Source organism: Myotis nattereri (genome assembly GCF_964212035.1).
Source record: "Myotis nattereri genome assembly, chromosome: 5".
Taxonomy (NCBI): Eukaryota; Metazoa; Chordata; class Mammalia; order Chiroptera; family Vespertilionidae; genus Myotis; species Myotis nattereri.
This window is the reverse complement of record NC_138080.1, coordinates 26,785,272-26,805,631: the sequence shown is the minus strand read 5'-3', so window position 1 is coordinate 26,805,631 and position 20,360 is coordinate 26,785,272. Positions and strand designations below refer to the sequence as shown.

Genomic DNA, 20,360 nt, shown 5'->3' with positions numbered 1-20,360 from the left:
CTGTGCTGAGGTGAGATGTTGGCCGGGTCCCTCTTGCTCCTGGGGCAGAGGCAGTGCAGTTGAGGGCAGTGAGGGCAATGATTTCCTGGGTTCCATGGACACCCCGCCCTGTGGCTTCCCCTCTTGAAGAGCTCTGGACCATAGTCTCCAGGAGCCTGATCTTCAGGTCTCTCCCCGCTGGGCCAGCCTCCTGCAAACAGGCTCAGCTCCTCCAGCCTCCAGGTGTCTGTGTTGATGGGCTGGATTAGGGCCGGCAGGTGAGGCCTTCCCCTGAGCAAAATGTAAGGGGAATATTTGTTTCTTTCCCTTTTTAGATGAAATATATTTGATTGACAATCATGTTTAAATTTAAGGCGTACCACATGTAATGTTACACATTTATATGTTGTCAGATGATTGTCATATTAGGGATAATTAGCACCTCTACCACATTCCATAATTATCTTTTCTTTTTAGAAACTTAGCTCTAGTCTCCTAGCCAGTTTGATGACGACAATACAATACTGTTGTCTTTGTTCACCACGCTGTGCGCTTGATCTCTGGGCTTATAAAGTAAATCATATTTCTGTACAATGGTTTGGATTGAGATTGTCTCCATACCATTCAATTCCCCCTTTAAAAGCATAGGATTCAGTGACAGTTCCTTCCCCCAGTCCCTGGCATCAATGCAATACTTTAAAAAGCCAAATTAAGCATAAAAATGTTAAGATGAACAAGCTGTCAAATATGAAAATAAAGACAAGCTTTGACACTGCACTTTTGGGCCCTGTATCACTCAGCAAACCTTCATCTCCACCCAGTCTGCGATGTGCCTGGTGGAATGACCTGCCTGTCCCAAACACTTCCTCTCCTGGGTGCCCCAGAGAACAGGGGATCTGGATCTGGGGCGAGGTCTGGGAGGTGACTTGGTGGGTCCTCTCTCTGCTTAAACCCTTGGGGGAGGGTCTCAGTGGCAGCGGCTGGCTGGCGGACTTGGGATACTATCTGGCACTCTCTAGTCAAAACAGCAACCTCACCCCATCTATTTGGCACTTACTGTCTACTGAGCAAGTCCATTTTGTTCATTACTCAAAATGGTTTTTAAAAATGTATTTCTTTGTAGCCATCTGCACTGTGAAACTTTCAAACAATGTATAAATATACAGGGCAAATGTGAACCACACCCCTCCTGCCAGTCACAGCCCCAATACAACCACAGCCTGTGTGATCTTGTTTAATTTTCATAAAGGCCCCTGAAGTGAGCACTGATATTACCCTTGTTTTACAGGTGCTGAGTGAAGCTCAGAGAGGTCAGGTTGCATCCAAGGTCACACAGCATGTGAACAGACATGATTCAAATCCAGTCTTCTCTGACTCCAATGTCAGGAGGAAGAGAGGGAGAGGGGTCCCTACTTGGGAGGAGGCCTCTCAGCTCAGCCAATGTTGTGGCTCATTCATTCAGTCACTCAGAAAACATTTATTTGGCGTGACTGTGTGCCAGGTGAATGATACACACGGTGCCCCTGCTCCCCCAAAACTCATGACTGAGACAGGTGACACCAGCCACTGACAAGGAATCAAACAGAAGTCAGATGAGCACAGCTCGGGAGAGGGAAGAAAACAGAGCTGCCATAGTGATGCCAGAAAAACTTAAGTAAACATCCATATTTTATAAAATACATTCACACAATTCAAAATTCTAATAATTCAAAAGGGCAGGCAGTGAGAATCTCCTGCCCACCTCCATGCCCAGGCCCCTGGTGACCTCCAGTCCTCAATGGGGGTGTTATCACACCCAAGAGGGTATACAATGATTCTGGTAGTGGGCAAAAAAATCTGATTTTATGTATAAAGTGCAGATATACACAGAATATATAAATAGGTATACAATCGATCTGCAGTATTAAATGTTCATGGGAGGCAATTAGAGGAAATGTCTAAAAAGGATTGCTCCTTAGTGTGTAATAATGAAATAAATCTTAGAAACTATTATAGAAGCAGCCACTATTCAGGTTTCTTGTGAGATCTTCCAGAAATAGTGAAGGCCAGTGGTCAGCAAACTCAATAGTCAACAGAGCCAAATATCAATAGTACTTCTTCAAAATAGACTCGCCCAGGCCAAAAACCGACTTCTGCGCATGGGCCACAAAGTTTCAATCGCACTGTATGCGCACCCACACGTGGTATTTTGTGGAAGAGCCACACTCAAGGGGCCAAAGAGCCACATGTGGCTTGCGAGCCGCAGTTTGCCGACCACGGGTCTAGGCCTTTTAAAAAATATCTACACATTCATTTGTTCCTGTTTTTAGATAAATAGTAACAGATCATTCCAGGCCTCCTCCTCCCCCTCCCCCTCCCCCCCTCCCCCTCCTCCTCCTCCTCTTCTTGTTTTTACTTAAAATATATCTTGGCGATCACTCCATGTCAGTGAACACAGCTTTCTGGCTTCTTTTTCACAGATGTGTAGCCTTCTCTATGTTTTAATGAAATTTATTTAACCCTTTCTCATGGATCGGCACATAACATTGAAAACACATAACGTTGTATGTGCTTCAGTGTTCACTGGATACCTGCACTTAAGTAATTTCACATAAGACTGATTGTATCTGAAGGAGAAATTCCTGGAGGTGTGAGAGCTGGGTCAGAAGGTGTGTGAATTTGTCATTTAAGTAGATATTGCAACTTGTCCTGCATAGGATTTGTACCAATTTCCTTCTTTGTCATCACTGCAAGATGCTGCCAATTTTCCCACAGCCTCACCTACACGACATGTTATCAAACCTTTTGATCTTTGCCAATCTGATGGGTTAAAAATGGTATCACAGTATAGTTTTAATGTTCATTTTTATTATCAGGTTGAGAATCTTCTCCTGTGACTAAGAAAAGAACCATTTGCTGTTCTTTCTTTGTGAACTCAAGATTTGTATTCTTTGATGACTTTTTCACGACTGTTGTAATATTTTTCTTGATTGTTTTCCAAAGGCTCTTTATATATGTTATGGACATTATCCCTTTGTTTTATTATTTATAGTATACTCTGTCATTTTTTTTTAAATTATTTATTGACTTTATTATTTTTTTAAAATATATTTTATTGATTTTTTACAGAGAGGGAGAGAGATAGAGAGTTAGAAACATCGATGAGAGAGAAACATCAATCAGCTGCCTCCTGCCCATCTCCTACTGGGGATGTGCCCACAACCCAGGTACATGCCCTTGACTGGAATCGAACCTGGGACCTTTCAGTCCGCAGGCTGATGCTCTATCCGAGCCAAACCGGTTTCGGCTTGACTTTATTTTTTAAGTTGTCATTTGGCTTGACTTTGTTCAGGGTGATATTTACCTTGCAGATTTTTCTGGATGTTTACATAAAGTCAGTTGTTTTAATCATCCTTTTATAGCATCAGAGGTTTGTGTCATACTGAGAATGGGGCTACCTTTGATAAGATAAGACATGACAAGAAGCATTCTGAGGAGAGGAAACAGCAGGGGTAAAGGTCCTGAGGCAGGCAGGGGGCTTGGCATATATATTAGTCAGGGATCTCCAGAGAAACAGAAACAATAAGATGCAGAGAGAAACAGATAAACCGTAGAAGCTGACAAGTCCAGAATCTTCAGAGGGGGCTGGCAAGCTTGAGGCCCAGAAAGAACTGCAGTTGAATCCAAAGGCAGTCTGTTGGCAGAAGTCCTCCTTCCTTGGGCAAGGTCAGTCTTTGCTTTATTAGGGCCTTCAACTGATTGGATGAGGCCCACCCACACTGTGGGGGATAATTTGTTTTACTCAGAGTCTGCTGATTTAAATGTTAATTCATCTAAAAAATATATACCTTCACAGCAACACCTAGACTGGCCTTTTATCAACCATTTGGGCACCTGGCATAGCCAAGCAGACACATAAAATTAACCATCACAAGTCCACTTCCTATCACCTTGGCATACACGCATCCCCTTAAACCATACTTCTGTGGGACAAAATGTGGGGCCCACGCTTTTGCCATTGCTCCATGACCCAGCAGGACAGGAAGGCACACAGCAAGGCCAAGAAGGCCCCATAATCCACACAAAGCGAGCAGACTCCAGGGACGTGTGTGGGCATGAGGGAGGGAGATCCGGGCCTTTAGTGCTCTCAGTGCTCAGGGTGGGGGTTTGACGGGGAGAGGGTGTAGGGGTGGTCTGGTTTCTAACAACATACTTGAGGTAGTGAGTTCTCCATCCCTGGGAATATGCAGATATGATGGCACAAGACCCGAGGGTTGTAGAGGGAATTCCTACCCCCAATGAGGTTTGGAGCCGGGGGAACATTAGTCTATTCTAAATGACAGTCCACCCAGCAGCCTACGAGCTGTGGGTGTTTCTGCATCCTCCTCACTTCCTGTAGTGTTTGCGACAGCCTGTCCCACATCCCTTCTGTGTGTGAGTGTGAGTGTGTGAGTGTGTGTGTGTGTGTGGCTGACAGTGTGGTGTGGGGTGGGTCTCACTTGAAGTCTGGCATGTGTGGTTTGCTGCAGTCATTGTGGTTCTAAATGCCAGGCCTTATTTGTCTTGAGCTTGGAGATTCCGCCCCCTTGTGGAAGGAAGGAGATGTTTCCCGTCACTACCTTGTAACCTCCTGAAGGTTGTTGCTGATTCTGCAGATTGAAGCTGTTGCCCTGGTGGAGAGGTGAGGCAGGAGGCGGGGGAAGGGGGGGGAGGGGGAGGAAGGGGCGAAGGGGGGGAGGAAGGGGGGAAGGGGAGGAAGGGGGAGAAGGGGGGGGGTCCAATCCTGCGTATTTGTGATCTGCAGATTTTGGCCTGACTGTGGGGTCATCCTCCCAGCTGAGGACTACCCTTTGGCAGGGAATGGGATTAGAGCCCCTGTCCAGTCCTCAGGACACAGTGGGACATGGCACATGGGAATAACTAGGGCCCTCACACACACCCACTTTCTGATGGTAGGTGTGGGGGATGGGTGGGGTGATTTCCATTCTCCACAAATAAATGAGTTTTCACTCTGGAAAAGAAAGTGCTGGAAGATGAGTGAGAGAGAGAGAAGCAGGAAAAAATAAAGAGAGCTTGTGAGAAATGCTCACTAAATATTGACTGGTTAAATGAATGAAGGAATGAATGATTCTTTGGACTGCAGGAAGAGAATACCAAACATGAACAAAAATAAGCTCTGGAAGCTTCTTATTTTGTTGATCAACTGGGAGGATTAGATGGGCTGGATGATGTAATGGCAGAGAGTTCTGCCTCCAGCAGGGGCCAGTGTGGCTGAGAACAAGGGTGCAGGAAGGAGCGGGGACCAGGGCACCCTGTGGGGAGAATGCCAAGCTTCCCCATCCTGAGAGGCTGGACTCCCACTCTAGGCCCTTGTAGGGACAGTATGGAGAAGGAGAGGCCTTGAAGGGTGTCCTTAAGGCAGGGACTTTGTGTTGCAGGAGCAGGCTTGATGAGGTCTGGAGAGATGGAGTGAACTTAGAATGAACTAATGGAATAGGGTGACATAGGGAGAGACAGCCCAGAACAGCTGGCCCCTGGGGACCTAATGAGGGTTGGGGGAGAGAGCCACTATTCAGGTGGAGCCCCCACCTGGGGTATCTGCCCCAGGCCACAGGGCCGAGAAGCCCTCCAGAATGTCACTGCCAAAGATGTCTTACTAAAGGGATAGGGCTCAGGATTAGGGTTAGGGTTAGGTCCTGGGATGTGGGTTCTGGGGAGTCTGAAACTCCAGGGTGGGGTGTTCTGGATGCTCATCATGGGTAACTCTGGGAGAGAGTCTTTGAGGGTCAGAACACAGGATATGGCCTAGGGCATTAGTGAAGTCATCCTGGGATGGTCCTGGGGGTGGAGCCTTTGAGAAAGAACAACAAAATTGGAGGGATCAAAATACCAGATATCAAACTACACTACAATCCACTGTAATCAAAACAGCCTGGTACTGGCACAAGAACAGGCATATTGACCAATAAAACAGAATAGAGAGCTCAGAAATCAACCCATGCTGTTACGGTCAATTAATATTTGACAAAGGAGACAAGTGTGGGGAGCCGCTATAGGGTTAAACTTCGGACTGACCTGTTGGCAAAGTCACAAACAAGTCCCAGCTTAGAGGGCACAGTCTGCTCAAGCATAATTAGGCTTGACCTTATGACGCTTCCTAGATCTTACCTGGGAAGCTAATGGGCTGAGGGAAGTGCAACAAGAACAAAAACATGTGGAACTCACAAGAACAGTGTAAACAAGTGAAACTCACAAGAACAGTGTAACTATGGAAACCACTACCTTGTTTACCTCTGACTAGAAAATAAAGGCTCAGCTTGCCTCAGGATCTTTCTCTGTGGCCTCAGCCAGGCACAGGAAAATCCACGGAGACTAAAGAGAGCTAGAGAGTTCTGAACGCTGTCTCCGTGTAAAACATTCTTCGCCGACTCTGTCCACACCTTTGGGAACCCCTGGACCCCCGGGGCTGGACCCCAGGAGACAAGAGCATACAATGAAATAAAGACAGTCTCTTCAATAAATGGTGTTGGGAAAATTGGACAGATACATGCAAAATAATGAAACTAAACCACCAGCTTACACCATACACAGAATAAACTCAAAATAGATAAAAGACTTAAATGTAAGTTGCAAAACCATAAAAGTCCTAGGAAAAAATAGGCAATATAATCTCAGATATCTCTCATAGCAATATTCTTGCTGATACATCTCCTAGAACAAGGGAAACAAAGGAGTAAATAAACAAATAGGACCACATCAAACTAAAAAGCTCTGCACTGCAAAAGAAACCATCAACAAAATGAAAAGGGAGCCCACTGTATGGGAGAATCTATTTGCCAATGATACATCTGATAAGGCCTTCATTTCCAAAATATATGAAGAACTCATACAATTCAACAGCAGGAAGACAAACAATCCAATTAAAAAATGGGTAAAGGACCCAAATACACACTTCTTCAAAGAGGACATACAGCTGGCCAATAGAGATATGAAAAAAAAGCTCAACATCTCTAATCATCAGAGATGCAAATTAAAATCACAACAAGGTGTCACATCACACCTGTCAGAATGGCTACCATCAATAAATCAACAAATAAGTGCTGAGGAGATTGTGGAGAAAAGGAAACCCTCATGCACTGTTGGTGGGAATGCAGAAAGTTGCAGCCACTGTGGAACACTGTATGGAGTTTCCTCATTAAGTTAAAAATGGAACTGCCTTTTGACCAGTGATCCTACTTCTGGGAATATATCTTAAGAATCCTGAAACACCAATCAAAAAGAATATATGCACTACTATGTTCATAGTGGTGTTATTTACAATAGCCAAGACCCGGAAACAGCCCAAGTGTCCATTGGCAGATGAATGGATCAAAAAGCTGTGGTACATTTATACAATGGAATACTATGCAGCTGTAAAAAAGAAGGAACTCTTACCTTTTGTAACTGCATGAATGCATGAATGAACCTGGAGATTATTATGCTAAGCAAAATTAGCCAGACGGAGAAAAACAGGTACCATATGATATTACTTACATGTAGAATCTGGTGGAAAAATAATATACTGACTAATAAAATAGAACCAGAGGCATGGATACACAGAAATGACTGACAGAGATCAGAAGGGAAGGGATGGCGAGGACTGGGTGAAATAAGGTGAAGGGATTTGCCAAAGAACTTATTGCATAGCCCATGAACACAGACAACAGTGTGGTGATGGCTGGTGTGTGTGTGTGTGGGGAGGGGGGGTGCAGGGACTTGGTAGAAGGGGATTAAGGAAGGGAAAATGGGGGTCATCAGTAATACTATCAATAAGAAATAAAAAAAATACATCAACATTTGCTCATAGAATTTATATATGAAATATATAGAAATATATGAAATTTATATAGAAATATATGAAATATTTCTTCATTTATATAATCATAATAAAATTCATATTTAAAAAAATGATCAAAAAGAAAAATTTCTAAATAGCTCATTTATAATTGAATAAAAAAATAAAATACCTAGAAATAAATTTAACAAGGGAGATAAAAAAAAACCTGTATTCACTAAATCAAGACACTGAAGAAACTGAAGAAGATACAAATAAATGGAAGCATATACTATACTCATGGATAGAAAGAATTAACATTGTTAAAATGTCTATATTGCCCAAAGCAATCTACTATCAATGCTATATCCCTAGTCTCCCTGTTGCTGTTTTTACGTTCTTTTTGTTTCCTGATATCTTCCTCAGACACCAGAAATAGTTTACAGAGAAGCTGAGAGACACCCAGACCAACTCCTGGAATCATTTCTGCCAAATCTGAAGACTGGATAGGCGTGGGCATGGGGCTGAAGTGTGGACCACCTGCGAGAACACCTGGGGTCAGTTTGGCAAGGTCACAAGTACTTTACAGTTGTCCTCTGCTGCTGCCAGTCTGGAGTCCTTGCCTGTGCTGAGCCAGCTCAGCCAAGAGTTTCGCAAGCCTGAGTGAGGGCGGTGAAGGATGAGGAAAGACAGACCAAGAGAATAAGCTGGGTCTAGGACAGTGATGACGAACCTATGACACGTGTGTCAGAGGTGACACGCAAACTCATTTTTTTGGTTGATTTTTCTTTGTTAAATGACATTTAAATATATAAGATAAATATCAAAAATATACATCTTTGTTTTACTATGGTTGCAAATATCAAAAAAATTCTATATGTGACACGCACCAGAGTTAAGTTAGGGTTTTTCAAAATGCTGACATGCCGAGCTCAAAAGGTTTGCCATCACTGGTCTAGGTGGATCTTCTTGTGCCTGGCTGAGGCCACAGAGAGAGAGATCCAGAGGCAAGCTGAGCCTTTATTTTATAGCCAGAGGTAAACAAAGTAGTGGTCACCATAGTTACAATGTTCTTGTGAGTTTCACTTGTTTTGGCAGCACTTGCTCCATCTCCCTCAGCACATTAACTACTCAGATAAGATCTAAGGAGAGTCCTAAAGTCAAGCCTAATTATGCTAAGAGGACTGTGCCCTCTAAGCTGGGACTTGTTTGTGGCTTTGCCAACAGGTCAGTCTGAGGCTTAACCCTATAGCCGCGCCCTACACTTGCCAGCAGACCTGTTGGAATTTATCCAAAGGTTCCTCCCTCTGATGGCATCTGACCTCATCGCCAGGATGGGCTGTGATTCTAGTAACTGACCTCTAGGATTTGTAACTGGACATTCTCAAAAGGATGGAATGCTTAACCCAGGCTCTGGTTGAGATTGCTTTCTATAATCACAATTCATTTCTGTGAAGTCTTGACCATCATACAGTGGGGCCTTGACTTACGAGTGTCCCGACTAACGAGTTTTTCGAGATATGAGCCGTCTCTCAGCCGATTTTTTGCTTTGAGTTGCGAGCTAAAATTCGGGTTACGAGCCAGCTTCAGATACCCCACCGCTAGTTGGCATAGCGAACGTCACAGTGAATGCCACAACATCAGCCCAGCATCACGTGTCTCACTCGTTCACTTCTTGATTTGACATATGAGTAATTTGAGTTATGAGCTCCATCACGGAACGAATTAAACTCGTAAGTCAAGGTCCCACTATACTTCTTTTCCTCTTACACTATAGAAATAAACATGGAATTTAACCCAATGATAAATGAAGCCTTCCATTGTTAGGTAATTATCTTTGATCTTCTGTACTTCCACCTTCCCTCTCTCCCTCTGGGGATAAATGTGACCTTGTCCTGGGATATCAAGAAGATTTGTCCTAGCCAGTTTGGCTCAGTGGATAGAGGGTTGGCTGGTGGACTGACAGGTTCCGGGTTCAATTCCAGTCAAGGGCACATACCTCAGTTGCAGGATCCTCCCCAGCCCAGGCCCTGGTCAGGGTGTGTGCAGGAGGCAAGCCACCAATCATTGTATTTCTCTCACATTGATATTTCTCTCTGTCTTTTTCTCTCTCTTCCACTCTCTCTAAGAAATCAATCCAAAAATATCCTCAGGTGAGGAAAAGAAAGAAAGGAAGGAGGGAGGGAGGGAGAGAGAGAGAGAGAGGGCGAGAGAGAGAGAGAGAGGGAGAGAGAAACATCAATGTGAGAGAAACATGCCTCTTGTAGTTGCCCCAACTGGGGACTGAACCTTTTACCTAGGTAGGTGCCCTGACCAGGAATCAAATCCACAACCTTTTGGTGTATGGGACAACACTCCAATCAACTGAGCCACACTGGTCAGGGCCAGCTCATAGTTTTATGGTACCTTTCTTTGTTTTTACTATATCTAATACGAGTATTAATTTTTTTAATTCTATAAAATGAACTGTTTAATGCTACTCTTGACATTCTAGTCAAGACACAAGTGAAAATAAAACCCACAGAAAGTGGTCAGGAGAAATTTTCCCAACCTAAGGGTCCTACCCTAAAACCTCTACCTCAAGATGCAATAAACTCTCTCTCTCTCTCTCTCTCTCTCTCTCTCTCTCTCTCTCTCTCTCACACACACACACACACACACACACACACAATGAAACAAACATCGTCGAAGAATCCCACGACTAACTTTTCAAATGCCATGAGGTTGTACACCTACATAATCCCAAATGGACTAATCTCAAAAGATAAGTCAGCTGTCAAGATAATATTAGAGCCTGGCCAGTGTGGCTCAGTTGGCTGGCTGTTCTCCCATGCTCCAGCTTGCATTCCTGGTCAGGGTACATTCCTAGGTTGTAGGTTCAGCCCTCTAACTGGGGCAGGGGGCATGCAGGAGGCAGCAGACTGATTATGTTTGATAATATTTATCTCCCTCTCCCTTTCTCTCTCTCTCTCTAAAAAAGGAAAAGAAATAAAAAAATCAATTTAAAAAATCTTAAAAAAAAGAATTTACAAATTAGAAAGATCAAAATCAAAAACTAAAGGTTAAGGTTTTTTGGTGAATTTCCCATTGATGTAATCTGTTATTACTTTAATATGTTAGGGGAACTTTTTCAGGGAAGGTTGTGTTAAAACTCACATTTTCTTTACTGTGCAATGATACACAAGATGCATAAAGAATAATTACTCTAGCCTGGCCAGTGTGGCTCAGTGGTTGAGCATCTACCTATGAACCAGGAGGTCATGGTTGGATTCCCAGTCAGGGCACATGCCTGGGTTGCGGTCTCAGTCCCCAGAGGGGCGGAAGCAGCCAATCAATGATTCTCTCTTATCATTGATGTTTCTATCACTCTCCCTCTCCCTTCCTCTCTGAAATATATATATATAAAATACTCTAGCCAATAAATGAAAAGAAGATGATAGAACATGCATATCATTATTATTAAACCACTACTGAATTAGTGAATCAGGCCAGAATCAGGTAACACTGGATTAATTTGAACTCATTAGGCTGATCTGATTGCCTGATCATCAATCCTATTGATTGTATTGTGCTAACACCTCTGAAAGCTATCAGCCCCCTACTATTTAAGTGCCAAGGCCCGCAGAGCTTTCTGGGGCAGTGAAGGACCCCACCCCTAGCCCTGCATTGTGAAGTCCTCTGAAGGGGACAGAAGGCTGGCTGATGTCATAGACCAGCCCCCTCTCCCTGTCTCTGCTTGTGCCTGCCCCTGGCCCAACCTCAACCTTTTCCCCCACACCCCAGAGGAAAGAGGTCAGCCTTGCCCAACAGCCCACACACCCACCTGAAACTATAGATACAAATCACCCCAACCTCTCTGAGCCCCGGAGGCCCCCAGGCCCGGGGTGACCCCCAACTCAATCCTGGTGAACAAGACCCTACAGCAGGACACCCCAGCATGGTGGGCAACAGGTTGCCACCAAAGACTAGCGCGGTGGTCATCGACATGGGCACCGGCACCTGTAAGGTGGGCTTCGCGGGGCAGGCCCGGCCCACCTACACCGTGGCCACCATCGTGGGCTGCCAGCCCAAGAAGCCGGCCACCACCGGCCAGATGGTGCTGGAGACTTTCATTGGCGAGGCCGCCCTCGCGCGCCCAGAGCTGACGCTGGTCAAGCCCATAAAGAACGGCATCCTGGTGGACTGGCTGGCGGCAGAGTTCATCTGGCGCCACCTGCTGGAGCACGACCTGGGCATCGCCACCCAGGACCACCCGCTGCTGTTCTCCGACCAGCCCTTCAGCCCCTCCACCAACCGCGAGAAGCTGGTGGAGGTGGCCTTTGAGTCGATGCGCTCCCCCGCCATGTACGTGGCTTCGCAGTCCGTGCTGTCTGTCTACGCCCACGGGCGGGTCAGCGGGCTGGTGGTGGACATGGGCCACGGAGTCACCTCCACGGTGCCCGTCTTCCAGGGCTACCACCTGCCCCACGCCACCGAGCGCCTGGACCTGGCGGGCACCCACCTGACTACCTTCCTGGCGGAGATGCTGCTGGGCTCCGGCTTGCCGCTGGGGCAGCAGGACCTGGACGTGGTGGAGAAGATCAAGCACAGCTATTGCTATGTGGCCCCCGACTTCCAGAAGGCACAGGCCCGGCCCGAGCAGGAGTGCCGGCGGGGCCTGCAGCTGCCCGACGGCCGGACGGTCACGCTGGGTAAGGAGCTGTTCCAGTGTCCAGAGCTGCTGTTCAGCCCCCCGGAGATGCCTGGGCTGTCGCCCGTGGGCGTTCCCACCATGGCCGAACGGAGTCTTAGCAAGGTGCCCCCGGAGGTGCGGGCACACCTGGCCCAGAACGTGCTGCTGTGCGGTGGCTCCTCGCTCTTCCGGGGACTGGAGGGCCGCTTCCGCGAGGAGCTGCTGCACAGCCTGCGCCCTGAAGCGCGCGTGGTGGTGGCGGCCGCCCAGCCCTCCCGGAACTTCTCGGTGTGGATCGGGGGCTCCATCCTTGCCTCTCTGCAGGCCTTCCAGTCCTGCTGGGTCCTGAGGGAGCAATACGAGGAGCAGGGGCCCCACATCGTGTACCGCAAATGCTACTGAGTGTGGCAGAGGCTTGGGGAGGGGCAGTAAAGCTTTGTTACCCAGCCAGCTCTGCCCTGCCTTTCCCCAGGGCCGGTCTGGTCCACTCCTGGGCCCACCCAGACGCTGACCCACTAACCCTGTCAAACCCGTTTCCCATGATTAGCGCTTCACAAGGCACTCTCTGTTTAGTTCCCCACCCAAATGCACTCCCAAGATATGGATACCTTAATCTCCCACCCCCAGGAACTGCTGTTTTTTATATAGTCCCCAAGATTCCCTTGGGCTTTAAGCCCCACTTCCCCCAATTCACACCATTGATATGTTCATCGAAGATCCCCAAACCCACTTCCATAACCGGTTCCTCTCCAAGAACTTGTACCAGAATGCTCAAACCCCACTCCCAGAATCTTTCCATGAGTGCTGCAGCCCCTGGGTCCACCCTTATAATCTGCCCCCTATTTCTAATGCCTGCAAACATAGCCCCTCCAGAATCCACTTGCCAAGACATCTCTGGTTCTGAGCACCCCAAACCCATCTTCTGGGTTGGTTTCCCCTTTCTTCTTACCCAACGTTACCCAACACCCTGATGTTCTGAGTGCCCCCTAAGTCTCCCCTCACAAGTGCCAAACTCCCATATACACCACAAAGATTTATGTTATGCTCAAGGGTCACCCCTATAATGGCTCCCTAAGGGACCTCCAGTGTCCAGAGCCCATTCCTCAAGTTTCAACCTCTCCCAAAACTCTACCCAGCATGATTTGTTCCCCCAGAATTCTTCCTTCCATCCAGAGCCCATTCCCTATCTGTATCTTCAAGAACACCATGTTCTGAGACCCCGATGTCCCAGTTTGGCCCCCTCTGCTCTCAGCTCAACCCCTTGCACTAAGCATGCTCCAGAAATACACTCGAATGGCCCAGCTCACAATGAACCTCCTAACAGATTCTCTCAGCCCCTCCTGAAGGCTCTGGCCTCCAGAATCATCCAGTAGTGACCCCACTAATGCCCTAGCCCATCCCCTGTGTTCTGATCCCCAAAGACTCTCCTCCAGGGTTGCCCCAAGATGGACATCCAGGAGACCCCACCCTGGGGTTTCAGACTCCCCAGAACCCAACCCCAGACCCAGTCCTTAGGCCCCATCCCATTAGTTGAGACAACAATAGGCAGTGTTGTTCTGAGGGCCGCCCAGCCCACCATGACCTGGGGCAGATACCCCAGTGGGGTCATCACCTGGACACTGGCTCTTCCCTCCACCCCCACACAGGTCCCCAGTGCCTACTGTCTGTTCCCATCTCCCTCCACTCTGCTAGTTGTTCAGTCCAAGTTCACTCCATCTCCCCAGACCTTGCTCAGCCTGTTCCTGTTACCAAACCTCAAGGGATTCACAGCTTGGGGTGTACTATTCAGGGCACCACTACTGAATTAGTGAGTCAAGCAGGGAACAGATAACACTGGATTGATTTGAACTCATTAGGCTGATCTGATTGCCTGACCATCAATCATATCGATTGTATTAAGCCAAGACCTCTGAAAGCTATCAGCCCCCTGCTGTTTAAGTACCAAGGCCCCGGGAGCTTTCTGGGGCAGGGAAGGACCTCCCCTCTCGCCGTTCAAGAGTTCAAGAATGAGACGTGGTTGTCCTTCGGCGCTTCGTTATAGGCACCAGGAAAGGTGTCATTGGACAGCCCCCTGAGGCAGAGGGAGAGAAAGCTGCCCCCTTCTCATTCTCATATAGTAAACAAATTTATTAAAGAAATAAAGCCAGTAAATGCATCCAAAAAAGCAAGGCAAGCAAATCTATCAAATACATCCAGCTTACGAAGTACAGACGGGCTTTCTCGGTTAATGTGAGGAGGGAGCCTGATGGGAGGGTTAGTATTTTTCTACTTTTCTATCTATAGGTTTTAAAAGTCCTCTGCCAGATATCTTGGTACAGAGTAACCCTTAAGGTCTCCCTTTTACTTTGTAATGGCTTTCCCAGAATTGATCAGAAGCATCTGATGACTTGATCTTTAACAAACCCTGACTGCTGGCTTCTCTGTTTACTAAACAGTGAGATGAAAACTCCCTCTTCTCTCCTCCTTCCCCCTTTCCAGTCCTGCCTTAGCAGTTCCAAGGTGATTTAGGTGTGTATTGTTTGGTTAGGGAGAAGAGGCATTAAAACTCCCCTCCCTTGCTGCATTCTTCGGTTACTGAGGAGAGGACTAGCCATTTGTTCTCACTATAAGGTTTTGCTTCGAGTTGCCCAAACTGTTTGATCTTGTTTAATTTCTTGTTTCCCTATTCTACTTACTTAGGAATTTTGCTGGCTTCTTACAACCCTGTTACAGTTTTACTATTTACTTGCAGCAAGTAAAGGAGACGGGATTCACATCTGTCTCTTAGAAAAGAGGCTTAATCATGGATTAGATACACCATTTTGTTAATTACCTGTTGATTTCTTCTTGGCAGTTGGCGAAACTCATCCAAATTTTGTTAATTGCATGTTGGTTTCTTTGCAGTTAGTTAAACATCTTAACTGGGTAATGGTCGAGTTCATAAGGTTACTTCTAGGTCTGTAAAATACTGTTACATTTTAACATTTAGCAAGAATAGCATTTGGTAAGAATAACCTTTAGTAAGAAATGCATAGACCTGAGACCCTTGTCTTATTCCTGAGATATGGTCCTAGGAGCTTTCTCTGGAACCTGCCCTGAGGATGCCATAGAGGTCTCTCCCAGCCCATCCTTTCCCTGCAAGGGTCTGGAGTCCAGCCTTATAGGAAGGAGGCTGGCATTCTCCCCACAGTGTACCATGGGTCTCTGCTCCTCCCTCTGCCCTCATCCTCAGCCACCCTGGAGTCCTGATGAAGGCAGGACCCTCTACCTTCAGGCCCTCCAGCACAATGGAAACCAGAACCTCGTCCTTCAGCCTGGACACATCTCAGTGTATCAATAAAAGAAGCACAAGCTGCCAGAGCTTATCTATGTTCGCATTGGGTCCTCTCCTCCCCAGTCCAAGGCTTCATTCATTCATTCAACCTATCAATCATTATTGAGCCTGTCTCACAGGCTCTCTCTCGCTATTTCACCCTGAGTCTTTCTGTGTGTCTGTGACTCACCTGGCAGTATTGTTCACAAGCAGGAATTTTCCAGAGCGGAAACTCACTTATTTGTGGAGCACAGAGTCCACCCCACTCTTCCCCCACATATACTATCAGACAATAGGTGAGGGCGAGGGCCCTAGCTACCCCCACCCACCCTGTCCCACTGCGTCCAGTCCATTCCTGGATAGCAGGTGGTCGTCAGCTGGAGGGAGGGCCCCACAGTTAGGCCGAGATCTCCAGATCACCCACACGCAGGACTGGACCCCATGCCTCACCTCCCCACCTGGTAGGCAAGGCAGCTGCAAGCTGTGGAATCCTCAAGAACCCCCAGGAAGCTACAGGGTAGTGAGGGGAAACTTCTTATTCTTCCCACCAGGGGCAGCACCTCCAAGCTCAAGATATGAGGATCTTGAATTTAGAACCACAATGTCTGCAACAGACCAGTCATCCCAGACCTCAGGAGACACCCGCCTCACCCCATGGTGCCAAGGCACTGCCAGTCACATACACACACACAAGGAATATGGGACAGGCTGTCTCTAATGCTATAGGAAGTGAGAGGATGAGGAAACCCCCACCACCATAGGCTGCTGGGTGGATTCTCATTTAGACCAGGCTAAGGTTCCCCAGCTCCAAACCCTACCTGTGGCATCAATTTCTTCTACAACCTTTCAGACACGTGCCCCTCCCATTTGCACACTCCCAAGTCTGTTGTGAGCAATCTCACCTCTTCCTAGGAGTCGTGGGCAACCCTCTGCACTCTCTGCCAGCCACTCCTCCACCCAGGGCACCGATAACACCAGCCTCTGATCTCCTTTATGACCACGCACAACCCTGGAGTCTGTTCTCTCCATGTGGATGGAGGACGTCATCCTGGCCTTGCTGGGCCCGGTGGGAACAGTGAGAGAAGCATGGGCCCCACATCGTGTACTATGAAAGTATGATTTAAGGAGAGGTGTGTGTGCCAAGTTTGGGAAGGGGTGGACTGTGATGGTTAATTTTATTTGTCGACTTGGCTAGGCTAAGTGTTGGGATGTTTGATAAAATGCCAGTCTGGATGTTTCTGAGAAGGTATGTTTTAGATGCAATTTACCTTTAAATCAGTAGGCTTTGAGTAAAATGATTTATTGCCCATAATGTGAGTGGGTCTCATCTAATCAGTTGAAGGCCCTAATAGAACAAAGACTGACTTCACCCAAAGAAGGAGGGTGCCAGCAGACTGCCTTTGGATTCCAACCACAATTCTTCTTGCGTCTCCAGGCTGCCAGCCTATCCTGCAGATTTTGGACTTGTCAGCCTCCACAATCATATGGCAAGTTTTTTAAAAAGTAAATCATTCTTTCTTTACACATGCATTTTATTGTTTCTGTTTCTCTGGAGAACCCTGACTAATATATGTGCCAATTTCCCCTCCGACCTCAGGATCATTGCACCTGATAGTCTGTCTTGTCAGAATGCTCCTTCCCACCTTCCACCTTTTCAAAGGTAGCCACCTTCTCAGGTTGACACAAAACTCAGATGCTGTAAAAGAAATGTCTAAACAGGCGGCTTCATGTAAACATCAGAAGAAAATCTACAAGGTAAAAAATCACCCTGAACAAAGTCAAGACAAATGACAAACAGAGAAAACTATAACTCATAACAAAAAGGGGTAATGTCCATAATATATAAAGAGCACTTGGAAACAATAAGAAAAATTGTACAACAGTCCATGGAAAAGTTAGTAAAGAATACAAATCTTTCCCTGGCTGGTTTGGCTCAGTGGATAGAGCATCGGCCTGCAGACTTAATGGTCCCAGTTTCGATTCCGGTCAAGGGCACATGCCCAGGTTGCGGGCTTGATCCCCAGTGGGGAGCATGCAGGAGGCAGCCAATCAGTAATTGCCTCTCATATTGATGTTTCTATCTCTCCCTCTCCCTTCCTCTGAAATCAATAAAAATATATTTAAAAAAAATACAAATCTGGATCTCACAGAGAAAGACAAATGGTTCTTAGTCACAGAAGATTCTCTACCTCATAAGGCAAACATAATTCAAAGGTCTGATAATACCACATTGGTGAGATTGTGGCAGTCACTTAGCTTGATGGTGAAGAAATAAATTGGTACAAATCCCATGCAGGACAAGTTGAAATATCTATTATATCTGTATTTTATACATAAAAACAGACTTTTTGCCCACACCTCAGAACCAATTTTCACCCCTTTGGGTGTGGTATCACTTCCAGCAAGGACGGATGCTCTTGAGGGTCACCAGGGGCCTGGGCATCGAGATGAGGAGATTTCTTTTTTTTTTTTTATTTTATTTTATTTTTTATTTTATTTTTTTTTTATTGCTTAAAGTATTACAAAGGGTATTACATATGTGTCCATTTTATCCCCCCGCCCTAAACAGTCCCCCAGCCTCCCCTATCCCCCAGTGTCTTATGTCCATTGGTTATGCTTATATGCATGCATACAAGTCCTTTAGTTGATCTCTTACCCCCCTACCTCCTGCCCCCCAACCCTCCCCGGCCTTCCCGCTGCAGTTTGACAATCTGTTTGAGGCAGCTCTGCCTCTGTATCTATTATTGTTCAAAAGTTTATAATGGTCTCTATTATCCATGAATGAGTGAGATCATGTGGTATGTTTCCTTCATTGACTGGCTTATTTCACTTAGCATAATGCTCTCCAGTTCCATCCATGACGTTGCAAATGGTAAGAGTTCCTTCCTTTTTAGAGCAGCATAGTATTCCATCGTGTAGATGTACCACAGTTTTCTAATCCATTCATCTACTGATGGGCACTTAGGCTGTTTCCAGATCTTAGCTATGGTGAATTGTGCTGCTATGAACATAGGGGTGCATATATCTTTTCTGATTGGTGTTTCTGGTTTCTTGGGATATATTCCTAGAAGTGGGATCACAGGGTCAAATGGGAGTTCCATTTTCAGTTTTTTAAGGAAACTCCATACTGTCTTCCATAGTGGCTGCACCAGTCTGCATTCCCACCAGCAGTGCACAAGTGTTCCTTTTTCTCCACATCCTCTCCAGCACTTGTCGTTTGTTGATTTGTTGATGATAGCCAGTCTGACAGGTGTGAGATGGTACCTCATTGTTGTTTTGATTTGCATCTCTCGGATGATTAGTGACTTTGAGCATGTTTTCATATGTCTCTTGGCTTTCTGAATGTCCTCTTTTGAAAGGTGTCTATTTAGGTCCTTTGCCCATTTTTTGATTGGATTGTTTATCTTCCTTTTGTTAAGTTGTATGAGTTCCCTATAGATTTTGGAGATTAGGCCCTTATCAGATATGACATTGGCAAATATGTTTTCCCACACAGTGGGTTTTCTCGTTGTTTTGTTGATGGTTTCTTTTGCTGTGCAGAAGCTTTTTATTTTGATGTAGTCCCATTTGTTCATTTTCTCTTTAGTTTCAAGTGCCCTAGGAGCTGTATCAGTGAAGAAATTGCTTCGGCATATGTCTGAGATTTTGTTGCCTTTGGATTCTTCTCGAATTTTTATGGTTTCCTGTCGTACATTTAAGTCCTTTATCCATCTTGAGTTTATTTTTGTGTATGGTGTAAGTTGGTGGTCTAGTTTCATTTTCTTGCATATATCTGTCCAATTTTCCCAACACCATTTATTGAAGAGACTATCTTGGCTCCATTGTATGTTCTTGCCTCCTTTGTCAAATATTAATTGAGCATATTGGTTCGGGCCGATTTCTGGGCTCTCTATTCTATTCCATTGATCTATATGCCTATTCTTGTGCCAGTACCAGGCAGTTTTGAGAACAGTGGCTTTGTAATACAACTTGATATCTGGTATATAGATCCCACCTACTTTGTTCTTTTTCAGGATTGCTGCAGCTATTCGGGGTCTTTTTTTATTCCAGATGAATTTTTGGAGAGTTCGTTCTAGATCTCTGAAGTATGCCATTGGTATTTTAATGGGAAGTGCGTTGAATTTATAGATTGCTTTGGGTAGTATGGACATTTTAATGATGTTGATTCTACCAATCCATGAACACGGTATGTTCTTCCATCTGTTTATGTCTTCCTCTATATCTTTTTTCAACGTCCTGTAGTTTTCTGAGTAGAGGTCTTTTACCTCTTTAGTTAAGATTATTCCTAGGTAGCTTAGTTTTTTTGGTGCGATGGTAAACGGGATTGTTTTTATAATCTCTCTTTCTGAAAGTTCACTATTGGTGTATAGAAATGCCTCAGATTTCTTCGGGTTAATTTTGTATCCTGCTACATTGCCAAATTCATGTATTAAGTCTAGTAGTTTTTTGACGGAGTCTCTAGGGTTTTGTATGTATAATATCATGTCGTCTGCAAATAAGGACAGTTTTACTTCCTCTTTTCCAATTTGGATGCCTTTTATTTCTTCTTCTTGCCGAATTGCAATGGCTAACACTTCCAGTACTATGTTGAACAGGAGTGGTGAGAGGGGGCATCCCTGTCTTGT

The 20,360-nt window shown here is 45.8% G+C and overlaps 1 protein-coding gene and 1 pseudogene across 2 annotated transcripts; one reads left to right on the top strand and one right to left on the bottom strand.

Moving 5' to 3' along the window:
• Positions 1-6,016: 6,016 nt before the first annotated feature.
• LOC308520173 (methyl-CpG-binding domain protein 3-like 1) lies at positions 6,017-9,218 on the bottom strand (annotated as a pseudogene). Its single transcript has 3 exons — positions 9,041-9,218; positions 8,168-8,295; positions 6,017-6,033 (listed from the first exon to the last, which is right to left on the bottom strand). The product of its transcript is annotated as a methyl-CpG-binding domain protein 3-like 1 (transcript).
• A 2,449-nt stretch (positions 9,219-11,667) lies between these two features.
• ACTL9 (actin like 9) lies at positions 11,668-12,845 on the top strand (the record flags this gene model as incomplete). The annotated part of the gene is made up of 1 exon (XM_081093029.1): positions 11,668-12,845. The coding sequence occupies exon 1, from the start codon at positions 11,709-11,711 to the stop codon at positions 12,843-12,845; it is 1,137 nt and encodes a 378-aa protein (XP_080949155.1). The 5' UTR covers positions 11,668-11,708.
• Between the last annotated feature and the right edge of the window lie 7,515 nt (positions 12,846-20,360).